The sequence below is a fragment of the Schistocerca gregaria genome, chromosome 1, assembly GCF_023897955.1.
Source record: "Schistocerca gregaria isolate iqSchGreg1 chromosome 1, iqSchGreg1.2, whole genome shotgun sequence".
NCBI classification, from domain to species: domain Eukaryota; kingdom Metazoa; phylum Arthropoda; class Insecta; order Orthoptera; family Acrididae; genus Schistocerca; species Schistocerca gregaria.
In genome coordinates this window covers 1078621962-1078649864 of record NC_064920.1, presented here as the reverse complement: position 1 = coordinate 1078649864, position 27903 = coordinate 1078621962, and the positions used below count along the sequence as shown (strand labels likewise).

The 27903-nt window shown below is 39.4% G+C and overlaps 1 protein-coding gene across 2 annotated transcripts in view; it reads left to right on the top strand.

The window, feature by feature from the left end:
* The window catches only part of LOC126281821 (phytanoyl-CoA dioxygenase, peroxisomal-like), a 125250-nt gene that overhangs the window by 42628 nt on the left and 54719 nt on the right, over positions 1-27903 (top strand). Inside the window, exons 1-2 of one of the 2 annotated variants that reach the window (XM_049981053.1) lie at positions 572-1085; positions 11532-11609. In XM_049981053.1, coding sequence (XP_049837010.1) covers positions 11544-11609 — 66 coding nt within the window. In that variant the 5' untranslated portion in view covers positions 572-1085; positions 11532-11543. Of the gene's footprint in view, positions 1-571; positions 1086-11531; positions 11610-27903 lie in introns of those variants that run through there. The other variant, XM_049981063.1, reaches the window with a different exon arrangement.

Below are 27903 nucleotides of genomic sequence, written 5' to 3'. Positions count from 1 at the left end.
GTCACTCTCTGGTCCAAATTGCCAGCGTAAATTGTTCACGGCCCTCTCTGATCCGTTGTTCCGCGAAAATGTTTTCCAAGATCACAAACCTTATGTCCGGTTGTGTGGGCGTAAATGGAGGAGCCCGCAATTGTAGACGCGGCGCAGCTGACACGAACGAACCGGTACGCATAAAATATTCGGTGTGGATGTGCGCCAGCGGCGCGGCAATTATCGCTGGAGTTTGTAATCTCGTCGTGTCCGTCTTACCGTCATTTTTCAGCATCGACAGTTCTAAAACTTCAATCTCTTGTAGCAGCTGTCGGATCTCGTCACCAATGGTTTGTAAAAAATTATTTGCACCTTCCATGTTTGACGAAGGTAATTCGAAAAATGTTATTGCGACCTAAGCAGTTCTTGTTTTCAGGGCCACCAATTAAGTAGCTCTTAGACCAAACCCTTATATACTTCGATACATGACACATTTATTTAGTTGGATAACATTGGGAAGACACAGCTCTAAAGAAAAACAAAAAATAAACACCCAACGCTCAAAATCAGTTACTCTACTAAGGAATAAATAATGCACTTCACAGGTCGGTAGCTTGTTCCCACACCCTTGTTCTACTGGTGTTTTCACTATATAGTAACATTTCCGAAACAGTGAGAGCGGATATCTACGTTATAGAAATAAGAAAGCATTCTCTCTTGACTGCACAGTCTACTTGACAGCCATTGTGGAAGCTTTTTATTGATACAATCCCCTGCTGTTTCACTGAACTTTGTATGAACTTTGACCAGAAAGCAATCGTTGGCCAGAGGTTAATTTCGAGTGTTTATTGTTTGTTTTGGATAATGTGGTTGTCAAAGTAATCAGGTGACTACGGAGGTGACTGGCTTATCGTTATCAGGGAATAGTTTGTTTCAGAATGCGTGTTATACCATCTTTCCAGTTGTAGGTACATCGTTGCGTACGGAGGTAGAAGGACAAAGTGTTTTTGCTGTCGTGCTGTGACACTGCAACAACTGTCAATGTCATAACTCCTCGAGTTGTGGCGACATTAATACCAAGATTTTAGAAGTTTATGTCGCAGCATCTTTGATAGGTACGGAATATAAGACATTATATTCGGTAATCGTACACATGTAGAACAGCGATAGTTTTAATGCACTTAATCTATTCATATTGCACAGTATATGTGACATGTGCATTTTCTGCTCACAGAAGTAGTAACTTAAACGCGAATAAATCGCTGAGAATCCAGTCTAAGAACTTTCTTTATATGGTTATAGTTTGCACGGCAAACCGTCCAAGATTGTTTAATGTTGTTATATTGGCTGCATAGACTGTTTACCCACAATGACCATCTTCGCTATGATAAATAGTTCATGTCATGTATTGTCATTCACTAGCTCAGGTGATGAATGTTGATACCGTGTTGTGTAGTAGTGATGTTTAGTATGTGTTCATATGCCAGACATAGCCCATGAACAACTAAGTGTAAATGACATATCTTTATTAAATATGTGACCTATTAATAAATTCATCAATGGTCTTGTTGAATAGATCAAGTTGATATTCACTTTAATTGATTTCCATAGAGCACAGACAAACACAGTGATAAATTCTGTAAGTCAATTTGATTTGATGTCTTGAACATTCCAACTCTTTTGGTCAGCTCCCGTTTTTTGATCTGAGGTTGCGTTATCCATAATTACTATATAGCTGACACTGTTAAGTGCTCTGTTTTGTGAAATTCTGGACTATGATTCATGTATGCTACTTAAATAAAAACTGCAGGAAATCTGATTATATTTGCATTCTGCTTGTTTTCTTCTTGTTGGCAGTCGTAATCCGGGTTATAATGCTTTTGTTGAAAATATTTATTCATATTATAGGAAGCATTTAATTAAAAATGCTGTTGACATACGTTAAATATCTTTATTTCTTTCCTAATCCATCTGTCAACAATTTTCATTGTGTAGATGTGGTCATGTTGTACATTACCAAAATGTAAATTATTATTCATTCATTCTAAAGTATATTGTATGTGTTTTCTTTATGTTGAGGGTTACTCTGCTTTCTTGTGGCCATTTGTAGACCTTCCTCAGCACTTCAGTAGAATTTTCCAGCATTTGTGCTGATGTCTTACTGGTGATTAATATGTTGCTATCATCAGCAAACAATGGCTCTCCCTGGCTGATATGTTGTGGGAAATCATTTGTGTGTACCAAAAACAATAATAGGCCCACTACACTTCCTTGAGGGACCTTAATATTGATATATTGTGAATCCGATATATGTTTCTTATTGTACTTTGATCCACCGGAGACGTGTGATCTCTACTAACTGTATTCTGTTTTCTAGATATGAACGAAACCATTTGTTAACCGCTCCCCTTACTCCTAGCACCTCTAACTTATGCAACACTTTCTGGTGATCATCTGTATCAAATGCCTTAGACAGATCTAAGAAAAGGCCAGTTACATAGCTTTTCTCGTGGTCTGTAGTTCTCTAAGTTTTCTACATCAACTTTCTTGTGAACTGGTAAAATTTTTGCTTGTTTCAGATAGTTAGGTAAGCAACCTGTTTTGAAGGATTCATTTATGATTTCTATTAGTGGAGCTTTGATACTGTTTATGCGCTTTTTGAGCACACACATTGGGATTTCATTATAAATTTGCCAAGTTTTTGTTCTTTGATTGCCTAACAACATACGATACTTTGTCCTCCACAGTTGGAAGCAATACCACTGAGTTAGCTATATGCTTCGGTGTTGGTTGATTAACAGTTTTTGGAAATTTTTCTGTAATTTTGTTGCAATACAGCTAAAGTAGGTATTCACATAATTTGCTAATTCTTTAGGGTTACTTGCTAAGTTTTCCTTGTTCTTGATTTGTATGTTTGTACACCTGTCCTTCACGTCCCTGTTTCTTGTTTCACTACAGTTGATGTAGCTTTTATTATTTATTGGCTAAATTTATCAACCTATCATTGGCTGATAATAATAATAATAATTATTTTTTTTGCAGTATTGAATACCTTCCTGTAGATACTTTTGTTGTTTTTGTACTAGTGCCAAAAAAAATCTGGTCATTATTGCCATTTTTAATATAGTTCAGTTATTTTCAAGTTTGAGCAGATCTTCTAATTCATTTTGAGTAATCTATTTATTTTTGGTGCGTGTTCCAAAAGGAAATTGGAATTAATGCTTTGGGGAATGTTTATTCAAATATTAGGTAAGGCTCAGACATGAATTTGGAGAATTTCCAATTCACTTCATTTTCTGTATTAACTCCTTCCCAACGTTCATGTATTAACTGCGAGGAAAATTCTTGCAAAGTTGATGGAAAGTAGACTATTTTATACACATTCTTTTTCTACACAAGCTTTTACTTTCATAATCTGACATAGATGGTCTGACAGTACCAGAGTTTTAACAAGTAAATCTCAGTTTTCTCTGCCTATATCTGTAGCTACATGGTCAGTGGTAGATGATGAATGTGTGATTATTCTTGTTGCACAGCTGACTAGAGATGACATCCCAAAACTACATAGGATATTCAGAAATGTGTTATTGGTGTTATCTGTTTTAGCTGTATTTGTGTTAAAGTTCCCTCACAAAAGGATATTATTTTTCAGAGTCAATGCTAGTTCTAGGCTATGTATAAGTTTTGAAAAGAATATCTCTAAATTATCACTGGGAGAACAGTATAAAAATAATAGGGTTGACAGAAACGTCCGATCCCACGTATCGGCTTTGACCCATGACGTAAGGGTGTTGTCATGTGTGACGTCATGGCGGCGCGGAGTTTGGTTTGTGAGTGTGGCGTGTCTGTAGATGTCATGTTGTGGTTTGTTGTGCTCTCTGGTGGTATGTTCAGGGTTTTCGTTTGTGTGGTGTAATGGCCTCAGTTTGCTTTTGCTCATTATCCAGAATTGTTAGAGTGTTTGTAGTGGAATTCGTTTCATTGAGTTAACGATTTTGTGTGAAGGTTAATTTAGTGTTTTTCACTGTACATGGTGTGGTAATTGTAGTAAATTAATCGGATAAAATTAACTGTGCGCAGGTCAAGGGAAGTGTTCGATCCCAATGTGTGGCTGTGTTTGTTGACATAGGTATTAGGGGATGTTTTTGAGCTATATAGGCCAAGGGAAGTGTTTTATCCTAATTAATGGGATCGGGAGCTGCTGTTGAGCTATATAGGTCAAGGGAAGTGTCCGATTCCAGATGATATTGTGTTTAGTGGAATTTGGGGAGTTTTGTGATGTAGGTTTTTTCGTCGTTTAGTGTGGTTTTGTATGGGGGTGGGTGTCTAAATTTGTTTATATTTAGTTCGCTCCCATTCAAAAACTCCTCATTTCCCGCGCTTGTCCCATTAGTGCCATAGGCTTTTTGTGGAAAGTGTGTGTGTTTGTTTTTCTATGTATTTTCATCCTCATAATGTGTACATACCGACTTTATAGGCGCCATATTGGAATCGTAGTTTATGGTTGTTTCCGCCATATTTGTCGTCAAAGCAGACGGGCGAGATCGGACGCTTCCGTATTTCCAAATAATATAGTTAGTTGCTTTTGCCTACCTATAGCATCTATCTCCATTGCTGAGACTTCAAAGTCTTTGTCCATACATAATAAGATAATATCAAACTTCCTGGTAGATTAAAACTGTGTGCCGGACCGAGACTCGAACTAGAGACCTTTGCCTTTCACGGGCAAGTGCTCTACCAACTGAGCTACCCAAGCACGACTCACGCCCCATCCTCACAGCTTTTCTTCTGCCGGTACCTCGCCTTCTACCTTCCAAACTTTACAGAAGCTCTCCTGCGAACCTTTCAGAACTAGCACTCCTGAAAGAAAGGATATTGCAGAGACATGGCTTCGTCACAGCCTGGGGTATGTTTCCAAAATGAGATTTTGACTCTGCATCGGAGTGTGCGCTGATGTGAAACTTCCTGGCAGACTAAAACTGTGTGCCGGACCGAGACTCGAACTCAGAACCTTTGCCTTTCACGGGCAAGAACACTGGCAGAAATAAAGCTATGAGGATGGTGCATGAGTCGTACTTGGGTAGCTCAGTTGGTAGAGCACTCCGTTGCAGAGTGAAAATATCATTCTGGAAGATAATATCACTTCTGACTTTAAATTCAATACTGTTCTTAACATGAATATTTGATCTTCCACCTTTCATTGTGTTTCTGCAATAAGAACATGCTTAGGTATATGAGGGAAAATTAATATATAAGGTTTCATTTTCTTTGTGCTTGTATCTTTGATGCAGATTACCGAGCTGCCTAAGAAATGAAACATGACTTTGTTTTTTTAAACACTGAATTAAATTCATAGATGAAATTTTGAAACTTTTCGTAGTTAAAACAAGGGTAAAAAAAGTAGACGGGATCTTGCCATACTTATTCAGCATTATTTTAGACAAAGTAATGTAAGAATGGGAAATGGAACTAAGAATAAAAATTTTTGAAAGCCAATTGAACTAGGAAGAGACCAAGGAAAACTGATTGTTTGATTTTCAGCATTTGCAGATGACTTAGTGATCCTAACGGACAGTGCAGAAACAGCAATAAAACAAATTGAGACCCTCAAAGAACATGCGGGGAAGCTTGGCTTGCAAATCTCCTTTGAGAAGACTGAATTCATGTGCTCCAATTTAGATGTTCCTAAACTTGAAGTAAATTGTGGTGAAATCAACAAGGTCAAACACTTTAAGTATCTCGGTGAAATTATTGAACCAACAGAAAATCAGAAAAGCATAAGAATTTGTTTCAGTTTTGTGTAACAAAAAATTCCTGTCATAAGGCACTAAAATCAGACATTACAATTCAGTAATCAAACCGACAGTTACCTACGCAAGTGAGACACTCTCATTGAAGCAAAAATTACATTTACCGGAAATTAAGAAAGTAGAGAGAAAGATTATTAGAAAAATTCTGGGACCATAATACACACTAAATGGATACAAACTGAAAAATATGGAGCAAAATAAAAAGTATCAAACATCAAAATTGATATCGGAAAGACACGAATGCAGTTTCATGGATACCTAGTTAAATTACCTGGAAACAAGCTAACTAAATGTCTATTGGATTATGTGACAACACGTAAAGCATCACTACCCTGGATAACTTATTTATTTGTTGATTTATTTCAAGTTCTGTAGATCCTGGAAGCGAGTGAATTGCAAGGATATGGAATGTGTCAAATTGTAGATAGTTCAAGCATAACTTGTGTAAATACATACAATGTAAATAAAATCAATAGACAACAGCACAATCAGTGTCTGATTGTACACACCTGAAATATGTCTTACATAAATGCAACAAAAAGATACAATGTAAATAAGATGCCAACTAAAAAACAGCACATTCAACTAACAGAAAGTTTTTGTTTCACATGTTAAGGATGAATAATGTATACAGGAATCAAGATAAGTTCATTGTTCCAAGGTAAATACAGAAATACCAATAAACAATTCTCATATGCCTATTCAAAACAAAATTAATTACACTGTTTATACAACACTTGCAAGTTTAGTGATTATATACAATTTTCTTTCGCATACTCATCAACTGTATAAAAAGATTTCTCTATCAGGTACTCCTTGAGAGTTTGTTTGAATGCTGGCAATCTATTGTGAAGGCATTTGATGTGTGGAGGGAGAGCATTAAGCAGCTTAATACTGGAGTAGTAAGCTTCTTTTTGAATCATAGTGAGACTTTTCAATTCAATGTGCAGACTGTTTTTGGTCCTTGTGTTACAGTCATGAAATTGGCTGTTATCTTTGTAGATAGAAGGGTTATTACAGACAAAGGTCAACAAAGAAAAGATATACTGTGAGGCGGTGGTAAGGATCCCCATCTTTCGAAACAAGCATCTACAAGAGTGTCTTTGATGGACACCACTCTTTGTTCTGATGGTTTTTTTGTGCTGTGAAAATTTTCTTTGTGAGAGGTTGGTTCCCCCAGAATATAATTGCATATGACATTAATGAAAGAAAATAGCCAAAGTAAGAGGCCTTAATGGTATCTACGTCAGCCACTGAAGCAATAACCTGTAATGAAAATACTGCTGAGCTAAGTGTTTTGTAAAGATGAAGAATGCGTGTCGACCAGTTACATTTGCTGTCTATAATCACCCAGGAATTTTTGTAACCTCAACTTTTTGTATTGCTTGATCTCTACCCTTAATGTTAATTTCTTCCACAGTTCTTAGTGGAGTATGCAATCTCATATAAAGGGTTTTATCTGTATTGAATGAGAGACCATTTGAAGAAAACCAATTTACTATATAATTGAAAACTTCGTTTGTAGTTTGTTCAAGATTGTTGTCTGTAAAATCATCAATTAAAATTGTAGTGTCATCTGCAAAAAGAGTAAATTTACTCTTTGTATCAGAACAAACTGGGAGGTCATTAATGAAGATGAGAAATAGTGGACCCAAAACAGAACCTTGTGGCACACCACAACTTACTGTGCCCCACTCAGATGAGGCAGGTTCTCCGGATGTGCCGTTCAGCATTAGTCTGCTTTCGGTCCTTTAGATATAACTGGAGCCACAAACCAATGGTACCACGCAAACCATAATATTCTGCTTTTTTAAAAGAATTAGATGGTTTACTCAATCAAGGGCTTTAGATAGGTAAAAAAAATTACTTACTGGATACATCTTTTTGTTCATGGCTTCCAGAGATTGACTGGTGAAAGAGAATATTTTTTGTTTTGTACAGAGACCTGCACGAAAACCAAACAGACTTATCTTTAGGATATTGTGGAAGCTGAGATGATTGACAATCAACCTGTGCATCAGTTTTTCAAGAATTTTTGAAAAGATAGTTAAAAGGGAGATTGGGTGATAATTTGTAACATTGTCTTTCTCGAGTGGTATCACTACAGCTAGTTTTAGCCTGTCAGGGACAATTCCTTCTTGCAGCGAAGCATTGAATATGTTGCATAAGACTGGACTTACATATTTATAGCAACATTTCAATATTTTACAGGAAATATTGCCCACACCTACAGACTTTTTATTTTTTAATGAGCTAATAATTCTTTCAATCTCTTTTACTGTAACATGAGATAAGGGTGCCTGATAGCTTTCTGTAGAAGAGCCAGTGACTCATCCACAGAACCTTTACAGACTGTCTTCTCTGCTGCTGACAAAAAGTGCCTGTTGAAGATTTCTGCAACCATTTCAGTTTTCTTTACAATATTGATACCTTGTTTAAGTTCTATGGGTGTCCTGTTCCCCATTTTTTTGCCAGTTTCCCACTTTATTACAATCCAAATTGTTTTTATTTTGTTGTCAGACTTATCAATTTCACACTTAATGCACATATTTTTTGACTTATTTATTACCTTCTTTAGGATGCTGCAGTAAAGTTTGTAGTGGTGACGTTTTTTTTTGGATCATTGCAAGTTCTGAGGGAATTATATAGCATCCTCTTTGTTCTGCAGGATGTTTTTATCACTGCAGTGATTGATGACTTATTGACAATGCTTACATAACTGTTTCTACTTTTTTTTTTTAAAGGCAAAGTGGCTTCAAAAATAGACATAAATTCATTTAGAAATGTATTATACTTCTTGTTCACATGTGCTTCATTGAAAACTGGACTCCAATCTATCTCTTGCAGGCTGTTGTTGAAATTTTCAATGTTTTCATCATTTATTACCCTAAAAGATTTCCAAGAATTCTCAGAACTGTTGCACAGATTGATGTCAGTGAAAGTAAGCAACTGACCTCCATGATCAGAAAGGCCAAGAATTGGACGTACACTGATATTGTTGACTGTTGACTTATCTATAAATATATTGTCAATCAGACTTTGACAGTTCTCGGTAACTCTAGTTGGAAAATTTACTACTGTCATCAGATTATAAGAATCAACTAGGTGTTCTAAATCTGCTTTAGCATGGCTTTCATTTAGGAAATCTACATTGAAATTACCTGTAATTATTAGATTTTGAGTACACTTGGGATAAGACAGAATCTAACTGCCTCAAGAACTCATTAGTGTTCCCTGAGGGAGCTCTGTATAGTGCTAACACTACAACTGTATGGTCACTTATAGTAATTTCTACACCACATATTTCAATATCTTGTTCAATACAGTGACTCTTTAAATCTAATGCGGTATAGTATACCTTATTTTTTAAGTATATTACTACTCCACCATTTTTCATGATAAATCTACAGTAATGTGCTGCTAGACAGTAACCACTGAGCTGTAACATCTCAACACCTCTCATGTGGTGTTCACTAAAGCATAGAACATCAGCATCCTTTATCGCTTGTGGGTCATCTAAAAGAACAGAAATTTTGTTAACTTTGTTTGTAAGTCGTCCTACATTATGGTGAAAAATTGCCATAGCATTGGTATTTGATGAGAGTGGTTGCTTTCGCCTAAAAAAGTACTTGTGGGCTTAGAAACAATGGGCTGATTGTTAATTGCTTCGCTGAAATTCTGAACTTGAAAATTAGTCTGATGGGATTGCTGGAGCCATTTAAGGGGAATAGGTGCCGAGTGGGAAGATATTTTGTTGATTTCTTCCATGATTGCCGCATGTAAAAGAGTACCTAATGCTTGTTTACCTGACCTGTTAAGGTGCATGCCATGTCTGGTAAACAACTCTCTTTGAAAATTACTCGTATCTACAGGATAAGTATTGCTAAATTGTTTGCATGTCTTTGCTAATTTAGAGTTCGTTTGAATGCCAGCTTCATTTACACAGGATTGTGGGATTAAGCCGTGTCTCTTTGGAATATTCACAACAAATACCTTAGAATGCTGAAGAGCCGTTAATTTCTCCTTGAGTGATCGTGTAACATCAAAACCTTCATTGCAGGCTACATTGTTCGAACCACCCATTATAATCACATAATCGGTTTTTACTCTTTCAGGATCACAGCCTGCTATGAGTTCCTGAATTTTCGCACCAGGTTTCACTTTTCCACAAATATAAGCACTATTGAAACTGTTTTTTACAATTTCGGCTACACTTCTTCCATGACTGTCGGCAAAAATATGAACACTCTCAGTTTTATTTTCACCAGAAATTTTGCTTCTTGCTGTTGGTACTTCAGGCTTTGGCAAATCAAACATAACTTTTTTACGACAATTTACATTTTTTGGAACGTTATCCAAGGTCACTTTAACATTTGAATTCAACTTCAGTTCTGAGTCATTCTCTGGAATACTGTTACTAGAACAGAGTATATTAAATTTGTTTACATTCTCAAACCTTGTATCATTTACTGTTGGTGGCATTTTCGCACCTAATGCATTCTGTTTGTTGGATACTTTCTTCCATTCTTTCAAATTGTTGGAACTTGTTTTTGGTAGATCATCCACGTTTTGCTTCGATTTCAGCTGCATATTTTCGTACTTCAGGTTGTCATTTTCTCTTCTGAGGCTGTTGATTACACACTGCAAACTTGAAATACGTTAAGAAGGATTTGATACAAGCAAAAACTGATGTAAGTGGTACGGAGATGCTTTGGGAATCCCTGTAGGGAAGGCGATGTTCTTTTCAAGAAACACTATTGAGAAAGTTTAGAATACCAGCATTTCAATCTGACTGCTGAAGGATTCTGCTACCACCAACATACACTGTGTGTAAGGATCGCAAAGATGAGAGAATGGAATCACCCTCTAACCTTTCTCGCCTTCCACATCATTGTACCACCTTTTACACTGTGTTGTCTGTTAAGATTATTAATGTTGTCAGTGTTTTTGTGTTTTTCTTGCCTCTTCTGATACTAGTCATCTGGAAGGCTGATATTGATTTACCCTCATAAGAATATGAGAGCTCTATTCTAATTAGATAACATAACTCTTTTGGTCCATGGTTCTGTTGATTCTTCATCCTAGATGTATTATATACCTCTGTTTTCGCCTAAGAACCTATCATGATGTATCACATTACTTTGAATTGATAATTCTCTCTATTGGGTATCATAAATTTACCTCTTTTTTTTTTCTTTGAAAATGCTTGTAGTGGGATTATTGTTTTAATTTCATATGTAATTTGAGTTGCAGATATTTTGTTTTGTAATTCATCTTTTGTTGGCTGCTAGTTACCTCACTCTTCCAAATCTTTACTGACTACTACCGCTGTTTCAAACATCTTCCATTCTCAGTTGTGCATGCTTTGGATTACATATTGAAAGTGTCTTAATCTTCACAAATTTTAAAGGCGCGTGCAGTGGACACTACCAGTGCAGCTGACTCAATTTTTCTTTCTGTCCTCTTGCTTTTACCAACAAATTTAAGTGACATAACACTTTTTTTTTGCAAATGGCTCAGGGTATCAAAACATGGTTTTCAGCAAATGAATGTACACAGAGGGGGCATCATTATTTTTGCACTGTTAATACTCTTTAACTTATGTATTAACATACAGATTTTTGATATCTTGAATCTTTCAGGAGATGAATGTGCTTTACTTCCAATTTAATTTTTATTTGAACCCGTAACAAGTAATCGTGAGCTAGGATGACTGATTTAACACCAGTTTCTGTTATTGTTTGTTTGCAGAATTGAAGCAAAATGGCTGTGGACAGACTGAAGACCATACAGCGCCATCTGCAGCACCGCTTGGAGTGCCCTCGTCCTGTATCCTTCACTGATTGTCTCAGAAAGGCAGAGGCTGCTGCAAAAATACGAGGTCATAAAAATTACAGGACACAGAATATTTGGTCACTATGCTTGTGCAGCCAAATTTGTTTAACCTTTCCTGCTATTTTCCAAACAAATGAACACCAGTAAGTTGTAACACAAGTTAATATCCCTTGTGAGAAGACTAATGGTAAAGAAATGAAATATTTGACCATCAAATTCAGTTACTCTATTGACAGTGACCGAAAGCACTGAGATTAAAAATGTTGTTGTTGTTGTCTTCAGTCCTGAGACTGGTTTGATGCAGCTCTCCATGCTACTCTATCCTGTGCAAGCTGCTTCATCTCCCAGTACCTACTGCAACCTACATCCTTCTGAATCTGCTTAGTGTACTCATCTCTCGGTCTCCCTCTACGATTTTTACCCTCCACGCTGCCCTCCAATGCTAAATTTGTGATCCCTTGATGCCTCAAAACATGTCCTACCAACCGATCCCTTCTTCTAGTCAAGTTGTGCCACAAACTTCTCTTCTCCCCAATCCTATTCAATACCTCCTCATTAGTTACGTGATCTATCCACCTTATCTTCAGTATTCTTCTGTAGCACCACATTTCGAAAGCTTCTATTCTCTTCTTGTCCAAACTAGTTATCGTCCATGTTTCACTTCCATACATGGCTACACTCCAAACAAATACTTTCAGAAACGACTTCCTGATACGCAAATCTATATTCGATGTTAACAAATTTCTCTTCTTCAGAAACGCTTTCCTTGCCATTGCCAGTCTACATTTTATATCCTCTCTACTTCGACCATCATCAGTTATTTTACTTCCTAAATAGCAAAACTCCTTTACTACTTTAAGTGTCTCATTTCCTAATCTAATTCCCTCAGCATCACCCGATTTAATTTGACTACATTCCATTATCCTCGTTTTGCTTTTGTTGATGTTCATCTTATATCCTCCTTTCAAGACACTGTCCATTCCGTTCAACTGCTCTTCCAAGTCCTTTGCCGTCTCTGACAGAATTACAATGTCATCGGCGAACCTCAAAGTTTTTACTTCCTCTCCATGAATTTTAATACCTACTCCAAATTTTTCTTTTGTTTCCTTTACTGCTTGCTCAATATACAGATTGAATAACATCGGGGAGAGGCTACAACCCTGTCTCACTCCTTTCCCAACCACTGCTTCCCTTTCATGCCCCTCGACTCTTATTACTGCCATCTGGTTTCTGTACAAATTATAAATAGCCTTTCGCTCCCTGTATTTTACCCCTGCCACCTTTAGAATTTGAAAAAGAGTATTCCAGTCAACATTGTCAAAAGCTTTCTCTAAGTCTACAAATGCTAGAAACGTAGGTTTGCCTTTTCTTAATCTTTCTTCTAAGATAAGTCGTAAGGTCAGTATTGCCTCACGTGTTCCAACATTTCGACGGAATCCAAACTGATCCTCCCCGAGGTCTGCATCTACCAGTTTTTCCATTCGTCTGTAAAGAATTCGCGTTAGTATTTTGCAGCCGTGGCTTATTAAACTGATAGTTCGGTAATTTTCACATCTGTCAGCACCTGCTTTCTTTGGGATTGGAATTATTATATTCTTCTTGAAGTCTGAGGGTATTTCGCCTGTCTCATACATCTTGCTCACCAGCTGGTAGAGTTTTGTCATGACTGGCTCTCCCAAGGCCGTCAGTAGTTCTAATGGAATGTTGTCTACTCCGGGGGCCTTGTTTCGACTCAGGTCTTTCACTGCTCTGTCAAACTCTTCATGCAGTATCGTATCTCCCATTTCGTCTTCATCTACATCCTCTTCTATTTCCATAATATTGTCCTCAAGTACATCGCCCTTGTATAAACCTTCTATATAATCCTTCCACCTTTCTGCCTTCCCTTCTTTGCTTAGAACTGGGCTGCCATCTGAGCTCTTGATATTCATACACGTGGTTCTCTTCTCTCCAAAGGTCTCTTTAATTTTCCTGTAGGCAGTATCTATCTTACCCCTAGTGAGATAAGCTTCTACATCCTTACATTTGTCCTCTAGCCATCCCTGTTTAGCCATTTTGCACTTCCTGTCGATCTCATTTTTGAGACGTTTGTATTCCTTTTTGCCTGCTTCATTTACTGCATTTTTATATTTTCTCCTTTCATCAATTAAATTCAATATTTCTTCTGTTACCCAAGGATTTCTAGCAGCCCTCGTCTTTGTACCTACTTTATCCTCTGCTGCCTTCACTACTACATCCCTCAGAGCTACCCATTCTTCTTCTACTGTATTTCTTTCCCCTATTCCTGTCAATTGTTCCCTTATGCTCTCTCTGAAATTCTGTACAACCTCTGGTTCTTTCAGTTTATCCAGGTCCCATCTCCTTAATTTCCCACATTTTTGCAGTTTCTTCAGTTTTAATCTACAGGTCATAACCAATAGATTGTGGTCAGAGTCCACATCTGCCCCTGGAAATGTCTTACAACTTAAAACCTGGTTCCTAAATCTCTGTCTTACCATTATATAATCTATCTGATACCTTTTAGTATCTCCAGGGTTCTTCCACGTATACAACCTTCTTTCATGATTCTTAAACCAAGTGTTAGCTATGATTAAGTTGTGCTCTGTGCAAAATTCTACTAGGCGGCTTCCTCTTTCATTTCTTAGCCCCAATCCATATTCACCTACTATGTTTCCTTCTCTCCCTTTTCCTACACTCGAATTCCAGTCACCCATTACTATTAAATTGTCGTCTCCCTTCACTATCTGAATAATTTCTTTTATTTCATCGTACATTTCTTCAATTTCTTCATCATCTGCAGAGCTAGTTGGCATATAAACTTGTACTACTGTAGTAGGTGTGGGCTTCGTATCTATCTTGGCCACAATAATGCGTTCACTATGCTGTTTGTAGTAGCTTACCCGCATTCCTATTTTCCTATTCATTATTAAACCTACTCCTGCATTACCCCTATTTGATTTTGTGTTTATAACCCTGTAGTCACCTGACCAGAAGTCGTGTTCCTCCTGCCACCGAACTTCACTAATTCCCACTATATCTAACTTTAACCTATCCATTTCCCTTTTTAAATTTTCTAACCTACCTGCCCGATTAAGGGATCTGACATTCCACGCTCCGATCCGTAGAACGCCAGTTTTCTTTCTCCTGATAACGACATCCTCCTGAGTAGTCCCCGCCCGGAGATCCGAATGGGGGACTATTTTACCTCCGGAATATTTTACCCAAGAGGATGCCATCATCATTTAATCATACAGTAAAGCTGCATGTCCTCGGGAAAAATTACGGCTGTAGTTTCCCCTTGCTTTCAGCCGTTCGCAGTACCAGCACAGCAAGGCCGTTTTGGTTAATGTTGCAAGGCCAGATCAGTCAATCATCCAGACTGTTGCCCCTGCAACTACTGAAAAGGCTGCTGCCCCTCTTCAGGAACCACACGTTTGTCTGGCCTCTCAACAGATACCCCTCCGTTGTGGTTGCACCTACGGTACGGCCATCTGTATCGCTGAGGCACGCAAGCCTCCCCACCAACGGCAAGGTCCATGGTTCCAACCAAATAGTTATAGGTACACTGTATTTAGTGTTGCAGATGGAGAGGGAATAGCTGAGCTTCTTGTTCAGTGAACTGACTTGGTGATACACGGCCAGTCTTCAGTTTCTTTTTAACCTAATTTCTATCAGTTCCGGAGAGTTAAATCCCATCACCAGGCTGGCACCTTCTAGGATTTGTCAATAATCAACATTGCCGATCAAGAGCCCCAATTCGAATGGGAGTCACGACACTGCAACAACCACCAGCCGACAAACCAACTTCCGAGTCAGCTTCTGAAAGGTACCTGAGGATGCTATTCAAGCATCCCAATGTTGACTGCATGAGAGTCAATAAATTTTTGGAGGGATACAGTACAATAAGCATACGAATTGAATAAATAGAAGCAGCTAATTTACACGAGTTTACAATGCACTGATTGCTGTCACATATCAGTCTGAAGGCCACAATCAACAAAGAGATTACATAAGAAATTAAGTCCATCAGAGTGTAAAACTTGCAGAGATGGGAAGACTGGCTTGTACTTTCCTACAGCAGACACAACTCACAGTGCTACTTATAGAAAATGGACAGCTTTGGGAACAGTGTGTTCCTTCTTCATGGAGGATGAGGTATTTGTTGTGGAGGATTGGTAAGGGAAGCTAACTCAGATTGTGAGTTAGACGAGAAAGAGGGCAAAAACAGAGAAAGGTCGATAGAACATCAGTGTGCTGCAGGATTCCTGAGCACATTCAGAACATAAATACTGTAAGTTTCCTACATCTGCATGAATACTATGCAACTAAAATTTAGGTGTTTGGCAGACGCTCCTCAGAACGACTTGTTGGTAATGTTTCATGTGATGTGGTGGGAAGTGTACGCAACGATTTGCATGTCGAATGTGGCTAGCTAGTCATAGTGGTTGTTCATAATTTCCTGTGCTTCAACATGTCAATTGGAAATTTGTTTCACCCACACCAATATGTCCTATCCTAACTACTATATTGGAATTTGCAACTTATTGGGAAAACATGGCCAAATGAATTTGATGACTAAGATTGTAGGGTTTATACTGGACAACCAGAATACATTAATAATTGGTTCCTTTTACTGATCCCTTGATTCAGATGATGCATTTGTTGAACAGTTGAAAGAAAACTTGGGTGTCATTTCAAATGATACATTGGCGAAAATACATGCTTAAAGCTCTTAGGCATTAGGTATTGGTGTGACTTGTGCAAATTTTCCAGTCTTTGGGTATGGATCATTCCATGAGTGAGCAGTTGTATATGACAGCTATGTATGGAGCTACTGTATAAGCATACTCTGAAAGAAATCGACTGGTACATAATCTGGACCAGAGGCCTTGCCTTTCTGAAGGGTTCTACTTTGCTAATCCGAGGATATCTACTTCTAAGTTAACCTTGTTGGCAGTTGTTCTTGATTCAAATTCTGGAATGTTCACTTCATCTTCTTCTTTGAAGGAATTTCAGATAACTTGTTTAGTAACTCTGCTTTAGAGACACTATCATCAATAATACCACAATTGTTGCTGTGCAATGAAGGCACTGATTGTGTCTTGCACTGATGTACTTCACATACAAGCATTATCTCTCTGGGTTTTCTGTCAGATATCAAGACAGAGTTTTGTAGTGGTAACTATTAAAAGCATCTCACACTGAAGTTTGCACTAAATTTTGAGCTTCTGTAAAACTTTGCAGATCTTGTGGATTTTTATTTCTTTTAAATTTGGCATGCCTTTTTCGTTGCAGTAGCGTTCTGATTTGTTTTGTGTGTCATGGGAGATCAGTATCATCTCTTCTTAATTTATCTGATATATATCTATCAATTGATGTCAATACTATTTCTTTCAATTTAAACTATATCAAGGTCATGCTTACATAGTCAAATTGGAATGAAAGGAGACAATCTCTCAGGTAGGCATCTTGAGATTTTTATCTGATTTTTTAAGTAGATGAATTGTGCGTTTATGTTTGATAGATTTGTATGTTACATTATTTAGACTAGCTACAAACTAATCCCTGTAGCTGGCATGACACTCCCTATTTGGTTATGATTATTTGTTGCTAAGTGGTCAAGTATGTCCTCAGAACCATTTACACTTCAAGTGGGCTCCTGAACTAATTGTTCAAAATAATTTTCTGAGAAGGCATTCAGTACAATTTTGGATGTTGTGTTATGCCTAAGAAAGGAAATTGGAATAATCTGCTGAATTACAGACTCATATCACTAATGTCGATTTGCAGTAATATTTTGGAACATTTACTGTGCTCAAACATTGTGAACACCTTGAAAAAAATGCTTTATTGACGAACAGCCACTCAGATTCAAAAAAATATTGCTCTTGTGAAACACAACTAGCTCTTTAGTTCCATGAAGAAGCAATGAGTGCTATTACAGGAGATGTCAGATTGATTCCGTATTTTTAGATTTCCACTAGGCTTTTGACACGGTTCCTCCCAAGTGACTTCTAATTAAATTATGCATGCTTATGGTGTATTATTTCAGTTGTGTGACTAGATCTGTGATTTCCTGTCAGATTCAGATATGTCACAGTTGGTAATTATTGATGGAACGTCACTGAGTAAAACAGAAGTAATATCTGGCATTCCCTGAGAAAGTGTTATATGCCGTCTGTTGTTCCTGATCTACATCAACGATTTAGGTGACAATCTTAGCAGCCCTCTTAGATTGTTTACCATCTTGTAAAGACATCAGATGATCCAAAAGAACTGCAAAATGATTTACACAAGATATTTGTATGGTGCAAAAATTGGCAATTGACTCTAAATTATGAAAAATGTGAAGTCATCAACATGAGTACCAAAGGAATCGACTAAATTTCAGTTGTACGACACATCACACAAATCTAAAGGCTGTAAACTCAGCTAAATATTTAGGGATTACAATTATGAATAATTTAAATTGGAACGATCACACAGGAAATGTTGTGGAGAAAGTGAACCAAATGCTGTATTTTATTGGCTGAACACTTACTAAGTACCAATGGCCTACTGAAGAGGGTGCCTACACTGTGCGTGTCTACCCTCTTCTGGAGTACTGCTGTGCAGTATGGGATCTGTGTCAGATAGGACTGACAGAGGACATCGAAAAGCTTCAAAGAAGGCAGCTCGTTTTGCATTATCATGAACCAAGGGAGAGAGGCTGTGGATATAATACACAAATTGAGGTGGTGGTCATTAAAACAAAGGTGATATTCACTATGACTGGACTTTTCGTGAAATTTCAATCACCAACTTTCTCCCCAGTGTGTGAAAATATTTTGTTGGTGCCCGGCTACATGGGGAGAAATGATCACCATAAGAAATTAAGAGAAATTGGAGCTTACACAGAAAGATTAGTGTGTTTGTCTTTCCCACATGTTGTTAGAGAGTGGAAGAGTAGAGGAGCAGCTTGAAGGTGGTTAGTGAACCCTCTACCAGACACTTAATCATGAATTGCAGAAAATCGTGGTGGTTTACATGTATAGCGTGATAAAACATTTGCATACTGAAATAACACATCGGGCATACAGCAAGGATCATTAATCACATGGGGTCCCAAACACCATGAGAGGCAGTTGTGGGTGTATGTAGGCTGGCATTATCAGACTGTTTGATTAGACTGTACTTTCTCTGAGGCCAAATTGATGGTCACGCATATGTCGTATTCCTGCTAGAGGTTCTGCTGGACATGCTGAATGATGTTCCCATGCCCATTTGTCATATCATTCGATTTCAGCATGATGGAGCCCATGCTCATTTCAGTTGATAAATGGTGGCACACCTGCAGGCAACCTTTCCCAGACACTGGATTGGTCGTGGTGGGCCAGTTGCATGGTCACCACCATCACCCGATCTGTCCCCGAGGTCCAGTTCCTTGGCCAGAATACTAATATCACTTCCAGAATCTAAAATAATGTTCACCCACATTATATGAACCTCTAATTATCAGTTTTCTATTTATAGCATTTTTAAGTAGGTTGTTTTCAAACAAACACCATAAATCTTCATGCAATCTTCTGTCATCATCATATCTTATAAAATTAATAATTAGAGGCTTATCATGATTTTAGATTGCCCATTGCAGAAGTTGGCCTGCACGATGGGACACCATCAGTTTCCCTAATTCACTCTGGTAACGTCCCCAACAGGACATTTTCACTATGGCCTCGTTCCTTTGTATTCTACATAATTTTTAACTGTGTCCACTGTGTTCCTGAGCCCAAACTTCTGAATTCTGCGTCCTCACCTGACGGTATCTGCTATTTGTACTGTATTTTTTTTGATTGGAGTTTCCTTCATTATTAAAGTCATCTTTATTATTTCTAAATCTCTCTTCTTCCCTGGTCTCATTCAAAATATTCCTGTTCCAGGTAACTCAATAAAGCGTTTGCCTTGCATCAGTCTTTATCAATCTTGTTTTCTCTCAAATAAACAGACATACACGTAATTAGTGCCCTAAGTAAGTGAGTCTCACTAATGGACATGTCTATCAATTTTCTTTTATTTAAATGTCATTCAAAACATTTCTTAAACCCTCCTCATTCCTTGGTACCTGGGCCAGTACTGAGTAACTCTAGTGCAAGCTTCTGCTTAAATTTTCCTCTTATCGTCCCATTTAGGAGGTAGAGCTCCATCAAATGTTCTTCAAAATATTGTAGGGTGTATTGCTCCTTCGAGCTTGAAACTAGGGAAACGATTAGCCAAGTGACTACCATTGGCTAAACTAAATTCTTCCCACCACTCCCTTGGTGACTGAGATTTTGTCTCACTAACTTGGTAGGGAACTACCAACATTTTCTGCTTATTTCAGGGTCCAGTGACACCACCATATCATTTGAAAAATCTAACAGTGTTTCTTTCCGCTCGTCATCTACCATATACAGACTTTCTGATGTACAAAATTCAGAGACCCATTTGTAGACTTCCTGCAAGCAGTTCTCTGTTCGTTCTAGCTGTCCAAACAATGTTACTTTTTCTATCCCGCGATCTTCTCCGCAGTAGGAACGCTCTTTATTATTGGTCTCTTGCAGCATGCTTTAAGGCATCGCAGTTTTCACATACCTGGATTTCAATTTTTCTAGAACTCTGTGTTCTTCCTCCAGAAGAGTAACTGTACACACACACACACACACACACACACACACACACACACACAGTTGGACACTAAAGCCAGAAGAGTAACTGCACACACACACACACACACACACACACACACACACACACACACACACACACACACACACACACACACAGTTGGACACTGAAGTCTACATACAACCTAAAAGTAACACTTGAAGGCAGTCATATTATGTGTTCACTTTCTGTGACATAAACATACATATTAGAAACTTAAAAACAACATATACAGTGCATAATTAATAATAATTCCATGCACTGACTTCTTGAGCATACAAGTGAAACAGTGGTCAGATACAAAAGTAAACATACACTGTGATGTGGCCCAATTTAATATTTTGTATTGCCACCTTCTACTTTGATCACAGCTTCCAAACGTCTAGGCATAGATTCCACCAATTTATGTGTACGTAGGTGTAAAGTTTTTCCACTCTTTTACTAAGGCTGCTTTTAAATCATCTTTGCTTTTGAAGTTGTGTTTTTTTATTCTATGCTTTAGTTCTCCCCAAAGATGTTGAATTGGATTAATGTCTGGTGACTGGGGAGGCGAATCCAACTGTTTTGGCACGTTGTAAAGCAGCCATTATTTTAAGACAATGGCCGTATTCTTGGGGTCATTGTCTTGCTGAAACACCCAGTCTGTTCTTAGTCCCATTTTCTCCTCAGATTGCTTCAGATTCTCCTTTAAGATGGTGAGATTCTTCCATTTATCCATAATACCTTCAATAAATACTAAATCTCCAATTCCAGCTCCAGACATGCAACCCCACACAAGAATATTTCCACCACTATACTTCATTAATGGGTCAAGATTTCTCTTCTTCCAACTTTCATTCCTTTTTGCCACACGTTTTGGTGTCTATCATACTGGAAGATGTTAAACTTACTCTCATCCTTGAAAAGTACTGTATTCCAAAATGTGGAATCTTTATTGTGGTGCTGAGTTGCAAGTTCTAGGTGCTTCTGCTCGTTTACCTTGCTTATGAATGGTTTCTTCCTTGCTGTTCTATTTTCAAAGCCATGATTGTGCAGCAATCTTCATTCTGTTATGGTATGAACATTATGTCCATGAGTATTTGTGACATCTAATACCAACTCTGTAGCTGTAATTCTGGGATCCGCATTCACTTTTCTAATGATGTGTTGGCTCTCCCTTTTAGATAATTTTTGTGGTGGTCCACATCTAGCTTTGTTTTCTACACTTCCTCGATCCCTGTAATTTTGTATTACGGTTTGGACACTTGCATGGCTCCTTCTAAAAATTTCCCCAATTTTCAGCAGTGAAAAGCCCTTTTCACTGAGCTCAATTATATTTTTTCTCACCTCCTGGTATGTCAGTTCTTTTTGAATCCATTTTATGTGATCGCATTATGTATTGCAATACACGCCTATTATATCAACAAACCACAGCACTTGCACTGTGTTGACTGTGATGTCTCTCTTGCAGCTAACGACAGACTCGAAGTGTGTGTTGACTTCTATACTGCAGTAAACAAACACCGTTGCATCTAGCACACTTGCAGCATATGATACCTTGGCTTATGTTGTTGTGGATATGGGCGCAGGCACAGAGTTGCACGTCTACCTCTGTGCATCCAGGATGTAAGCAATATGCTACAAAATGGGGGTGTATGTAGACAGAGACAGAGACAGAGACAGAGACAGAGACAGAGACAGAGACAGAGACAGAGACAGAGACAGAGACAGAGACAGAGAGAGAGAGAGAGAGAGAGAGAGAGTGTGTGTGTGTGTGTGTGTGTGTGTGTGTGTGTGTGTGTGTGTGTGTCTATATATAAGAGCTTTATGTAACACAGTACACCTTTTAAGTGTCAACACGAATTGAACTCCTGGGTATAGATAATTGTTGACCACCAGCCGCACGTGGTGTAGACTGTCATGTGCTGCAGACAGCCACACCTAACCCTGGACAGCAGTCACACCAGGCTTCCACCAGCTGGGTCTGAAGTCTCATCTGCTGCTCCTGGAGGCCACCACTGGGAAATACACTCCTGGAAATGGAAAAAAGAACACATTGACACCGGTGTGTCAGACCCACCATACTTGCTCCGGACACTGCGAGAGGGCTGTACAAGCAAAGATCACACGCACGGCACAGCGGACACACCAGGAACCGCGGTGTTGGCCGTCGAATGGCGCTAGTGCGCAGCATTTGTGCACCGCCGCCGTCAGTGTCAGCCAGTTTGCCGTGGCATACGGAGCTCCATCGCAGTCTTTAACACTGGTAGCATGCCGCGACAGCGTGGACGTGAACCGTATGTGCAGTTGACGGACTATGAGCGAGGGCGTATAGTGGGCATGCGGGAGGCCGGGTGGACGTACCGCCAAATTGCTCAACACGTGGGGCGTGAGGTCTCCACAGTACATCGATGTTGTCGCCAGTGGTCGGCGGAAGGTGCACGTGCCCGTCGACCTGGGACCGGACTGCAGCGACGCACGGATGAACGCCAAGACCGTAGGATCCTACGCAGTGCCGTAGGGGACCGCACCGCCACTTCCCAGCAAATTAGGGACACTGTTGCTCCTGGGGTATCGGCGTGGACCATTCGCAACCGTCTCCATGAAGCTGGGCTACGGTCCTGCACACCGTTAGGCCGTCTTCCGCTCACGCCCCAACATCGTGCAGCCCGCCTCCAGTGGTGTCGCGACAGGCGTGAATGGAGGGACGAATGGAGACGTGTCGTCTTCAGCGATGAGAGTCGCTTCTGCCTTGGTGCCAATGATGGTCGTATGCATGTTTGGCGCCATGCAGGACTGCATACGACCGAGGCACAAATGGCCAACACCCGGCATCATGGTGTGGGGAGCGATCTCCTACACTGGCCGTACACCTCTGGTGATCGTCGAGGGGACACTGAATAGTGCACGGTACATCCAAACCGTCATTGAACCCATCGTTCTACCATTCCTAGACCGGCAAGGGAACTTGCTGTTCCAACAGGACAATGTACGTCCGCATGTATCCCGTGCCACCCAACGTGCTCTAGAAGGTGTAAGTCAATTACCCTGGCCAGCAAGATCTCCAGATCTGTCCCCCATTGAGCATGTTTGGGACTGGATGAAGCGTCGTCTCCCGCGGTCTGCACGTCCAGCACGAATGCTGGTCCAACTGAGGCGCCAGGTGGAAATGGCATGGCAAGCCGTTCCACAGGACTACATCCAGCATCTCTACGATCATCTCCATGGGAGAATAGCAGCCTGCATTGCTGCGAAAGGTGGATATACACTGTACTAGTGCCGACATTGTGCATGCTCTGTTGCCTGTGTCTATGTGCCTGTGGTTCTGTCAGTGTGATCATGTGATGTATCTGACCCCAGGAATGTATCAATAAAGTTTCCCCTTCCTGGGACAATGAATTCACGGTGTTCTTATTTCAATTTCCAGGAGTGTATATTCTTGTTGTAGGTGGCAGGCATCTGCAAAGACACTGGCAGATGCCATGTGGCATACAGCTGGTGCCTCAACGATCCAGCCACATGCCACAGTGCTGCCATTTGCTGCCTTGTCAGAAGCCTGCTAGCTGTCACAGCCGCCACTGCCTGCGACAAGCACTGCAGTATTGGGGGCGCCACATTACCCAGATACAGCCGGTATTAACTCGCATCCCTGAGTCATGCGACACCGAACAGCTTCCTGGTATTCCTCCACAGAGGTGGTATGAGTCCCAGCTAAGATGTTGATGTTAGACTTCGGAAGTGCTGCGAGTATATTTCCCGGAGTACTATGTTCGACTTCAGGAACTCTGACGTCTCCACTGCAGTCTACTCAGACCGTCCCTACAGCAGTGTTTCTTGATTGTGACTCGAGTGCTCTACTCGTACCTTTCTTGTAGTAGATTAGGACAATCTTTACGTTGCCTTCACAAGGAAGCTGTTTCTGTTGCTTATGTTGTCTTGTATTTCTCTGTAGTAATAAAGTTCTACTGTTCTCAGTTACCTGAGCACCTTTCAGTGCTTATGCACACATCTCCAACAATGGGATACTTTGTGGAACACCCCTCTGCACCCTTTTCCAACCAGCTCAGTTGAGTGTCAGCCCATGGCTGTTCCAGTATCTCTTTGTCTCTCTGACATTCTGTGGGTGTTGCTTGTACAGTATTACACTCACAGGTCATCGTGTCAGTTGCTGAGTGTGGTTTTGCAGCCCTGGTTCTGAGGCAGAAGTTCAGCTTTCATTTAATCAGCCTTGCACAAGGCTACAAATTGACTGTTAGTTTTTCCTGACCATGTTTGGATGTCTGTTTACCAGGGAGTGAGCCACAACTAAGGAATTATTTCTGGTAAGCGGTTAGCAGATCCGAATGCTGCAGGAGTATCTTGAGCAAAATTACGTTAAACTGCTCTCGTAGAAATGTTAACGTCATGAAAAAATTGTCAGTAATAAATCTTTGGAGTGGACAGCACCATAAATAATCTCTGGCTGTGCTGTCATATTTGTGTAAATTATAAAAATTAAATTATTTTCAGCTATCTGCAGTAATTATTGACCAACACAGGTAAAATGACTTTCAGTTAGCTTTTGTAAAATAATCACTCACCGTAGGCTTTGGAGGGATAATGCAAACAAATAATTTTCACTTCCTTCAGACTTCATTATGTTGCTAGTAATTACACAAAAGCTCGCCACAGATTTTGACAACAGGGAGGATTCAATAAGCATACTGAATCTAGTATCATTAATTGTTAATCACACTAACTGAATAACATTCATTTTTCATCAATTACAATATTTTTGTTAGCTAATTCAGTTGAGGGCGTAGGAAAATAGTAGTTAGCAGCAAAATCTTCTTCTTTGTTCTGGCTGTCACTTAGTATCTGGCAGTCATCAGCTTATCATCTGTGACACCAGCAACAAATATGCTGTCAGCCTACTGCTGCAATGTTCATCATGACATGAAACAAACAGAAACAATGATTTTCTTTTACAAAAGGGCAACACATTTAAATAAGAAATTAAGTTCTGAATTCAATAATATAATAGATATCGTGAAATTACTGTATCTTGTCACCTGTATACACTGGGCCGTAAGAATCCGGCTCCTGTAATATGGTGTACCTCTGGTGAGAGAAGCATCATTATAAGCATTATCCAGACAAAGACCATAGATAGTATGCATAGGTGGCAATATCAACTGCATAAAAACAAAAATAAAATAATCTGTTTGACCGAAGTCAGCTTTATAGTACAAACTGAAACACCTTATCAACAGGATGTATGGTGTGTGATATTTCACTTGAAGATTACTGGATAAAGCTGTTCTAGTCCCCTTATCAAAAGAATAATACATCACAGAAAGCAAAGATTATGGGAAATTCTTTTCATATGCTGCATTACAAAGTCAATGTGTAACCTTCTAATCAGATGATTTGAAAGAATGTCTATGACTAAAGGTGCTTTTGGAAGATGAAAGGTTTATTGACAGCAAAAACAATACAATTAGAATAGAGAGAGAGAGAGAGAGAGAGAGAGAGAGAGAGAGAGAGAATGGGAGGTGGGGTGGGGGGAGGCTGGACGACATCAGAAGTGGACGAAGTTGGAGGCTAGCAAGACATTAAAGGAGAGGTACAGGGTAGGAAGAACAGGGTGGGTGTATGTCAAGGGTTAAATGTTTAGGGTTATAGAATTTGGTATGATCTCTGATTTTTTTATTTTGGGTGTTAAGATGCCCTATATGCTGCAGTGAGTCTCTAAATGTTATGGTAGGAAATCAGTGCCAACCTTTTCGTGTCACTTCCTGGGATCCTTAAGCTTCCAGCCCCTAGTAGGGTTTGGATGAATTGATGACATCTTTTTTGCATGGACTTGTGGTGAGGCTGACCCATTGAAATTTTTGGAACCTCAAAGTACATTCTTCCAATTAAATTTCACATGGTTATGTTCTAAATCTCATGCTGCTTTCCATGAGGTTGACCTCATCTGCAGCGAGAGTCAGCTACACCCTTCTGCCCACATTAAATCTGAAAACAAACAACAGTACTTACTTTGAAAGTCTCCTCAGATACGTTGCAGGATCATATGATTCTATATTTTGATGATCCACATGTCTGCCATGTTCAGGAGAACACTGCTTCTGCTGAGTTCCACTGAAAACTGATGCCAGGATTGCAAATCATCGTCCTTGGCATCAGTTTTCATCAGGATTCAGCAGCAGCAGCAATATCCTAAAGATGACGGTCAGCTGGAGCGCCAAAATATTGAATCATGTCAAACTCTTTAGGAGAATTTCAAGACTTATTACACTGGGAAAGCCTAGGAATTCACAACAGTACTAACATTTGACAGTTGCCATTCTTTTCATGTCAGATGTTCCCTTCCCTACAGCCTCCAGGGGCAAAAGAATTTGTTCAGATACCAGTTCCTTTTCAGCCATACCTCAGTATTCTCACCTCACCACAGCCTCACTAAATGTAACAGTCCCACCAGCCTAGTTCAGAAACAGATCTACTAGCCCATCACATCCAATCCTGGTACTGCTGATCCCTCCAAAAATCAACTTAGGAGTACACCTCTTGTCATTCATTATTGTCCTGGTCTTGAATGTGTTAAAGAGCTACTTGAGTGACACTATGACTTCTTAAAATCAAGCCATGAAATGACATCCATTCTGTCTGATATTTTGCCCACACCACCTAGTTTACGTCTTTCTGCTGTGCTACCCCTCCCCCACTCTCTCCCCCCAGTCTCCGGATTATTCTCAGACCCTATGCTCCTTGTGCATACATTTTCCTACCCTATGGTACCTACCCATGTGACAATTGCTTCTGTAGGACTTGCTTCTGCAGCTGTCTACAAACTCCTATGCCAGCTTTGTATTAAGCAAAATATATACTATGAGCTCTTAAATGATCTGTCATGTAGCTGTTGTTATGTAAATGCTGTTCAGCCATCTACATTAGTAAGGCTACCACCAAATTATCAGTTTGGATGAAGTGGCATAGACAGAGGCTGCACACTGGCAAAAAACGATACCCTTGATTGAATTTTCTCATTTTGAGAAGACAGAATGAACAATCTGTTTTACTTGCTAAAAACTTTCTAAAGCCAAGATCACATAAACATTTCTTTATTTAAAACAATCAGTTTTCACAGATTTTGCTGTTATCTTCAGATGTTAAAAAATCTTTTCCTTATGACATGTGTTCATTTCAGGTTGGCTCTCATGCCAAATTGTCAAGGATAAAAAAAGGCATGTGTTTTGGTTATGACACACCTTTTATAATGCACTGTTTTTGATCTACGTGACAGCCTGGCGTGAGATTGATCATAAAATGAACATGTTTCATAACAAAAAGAATTTTTAAGAGCCGAAGATGACAGCAAAGTCTCTCAAAACCAGTTGTTTTAAATAAAGAAAGGTTTATGCAACCTTTCTCTTTAGAAAGATTTTAGAAAACAATAACCTGTTCCAGAGCAAGTTCCATAGCATGACAGTTGTGAAACAGGCACTGAGTTCACCACAGGATTCTCCCTCTTGCCACCAGTGTCTCAGAACTCTGCAGGTGGAAACTGGCTGTAAATGTGCTTGGCTTTTATGACTCATCTGGCTTAAATTAAGTTTCACCTAGTGCAGCCTCTAACAATTAG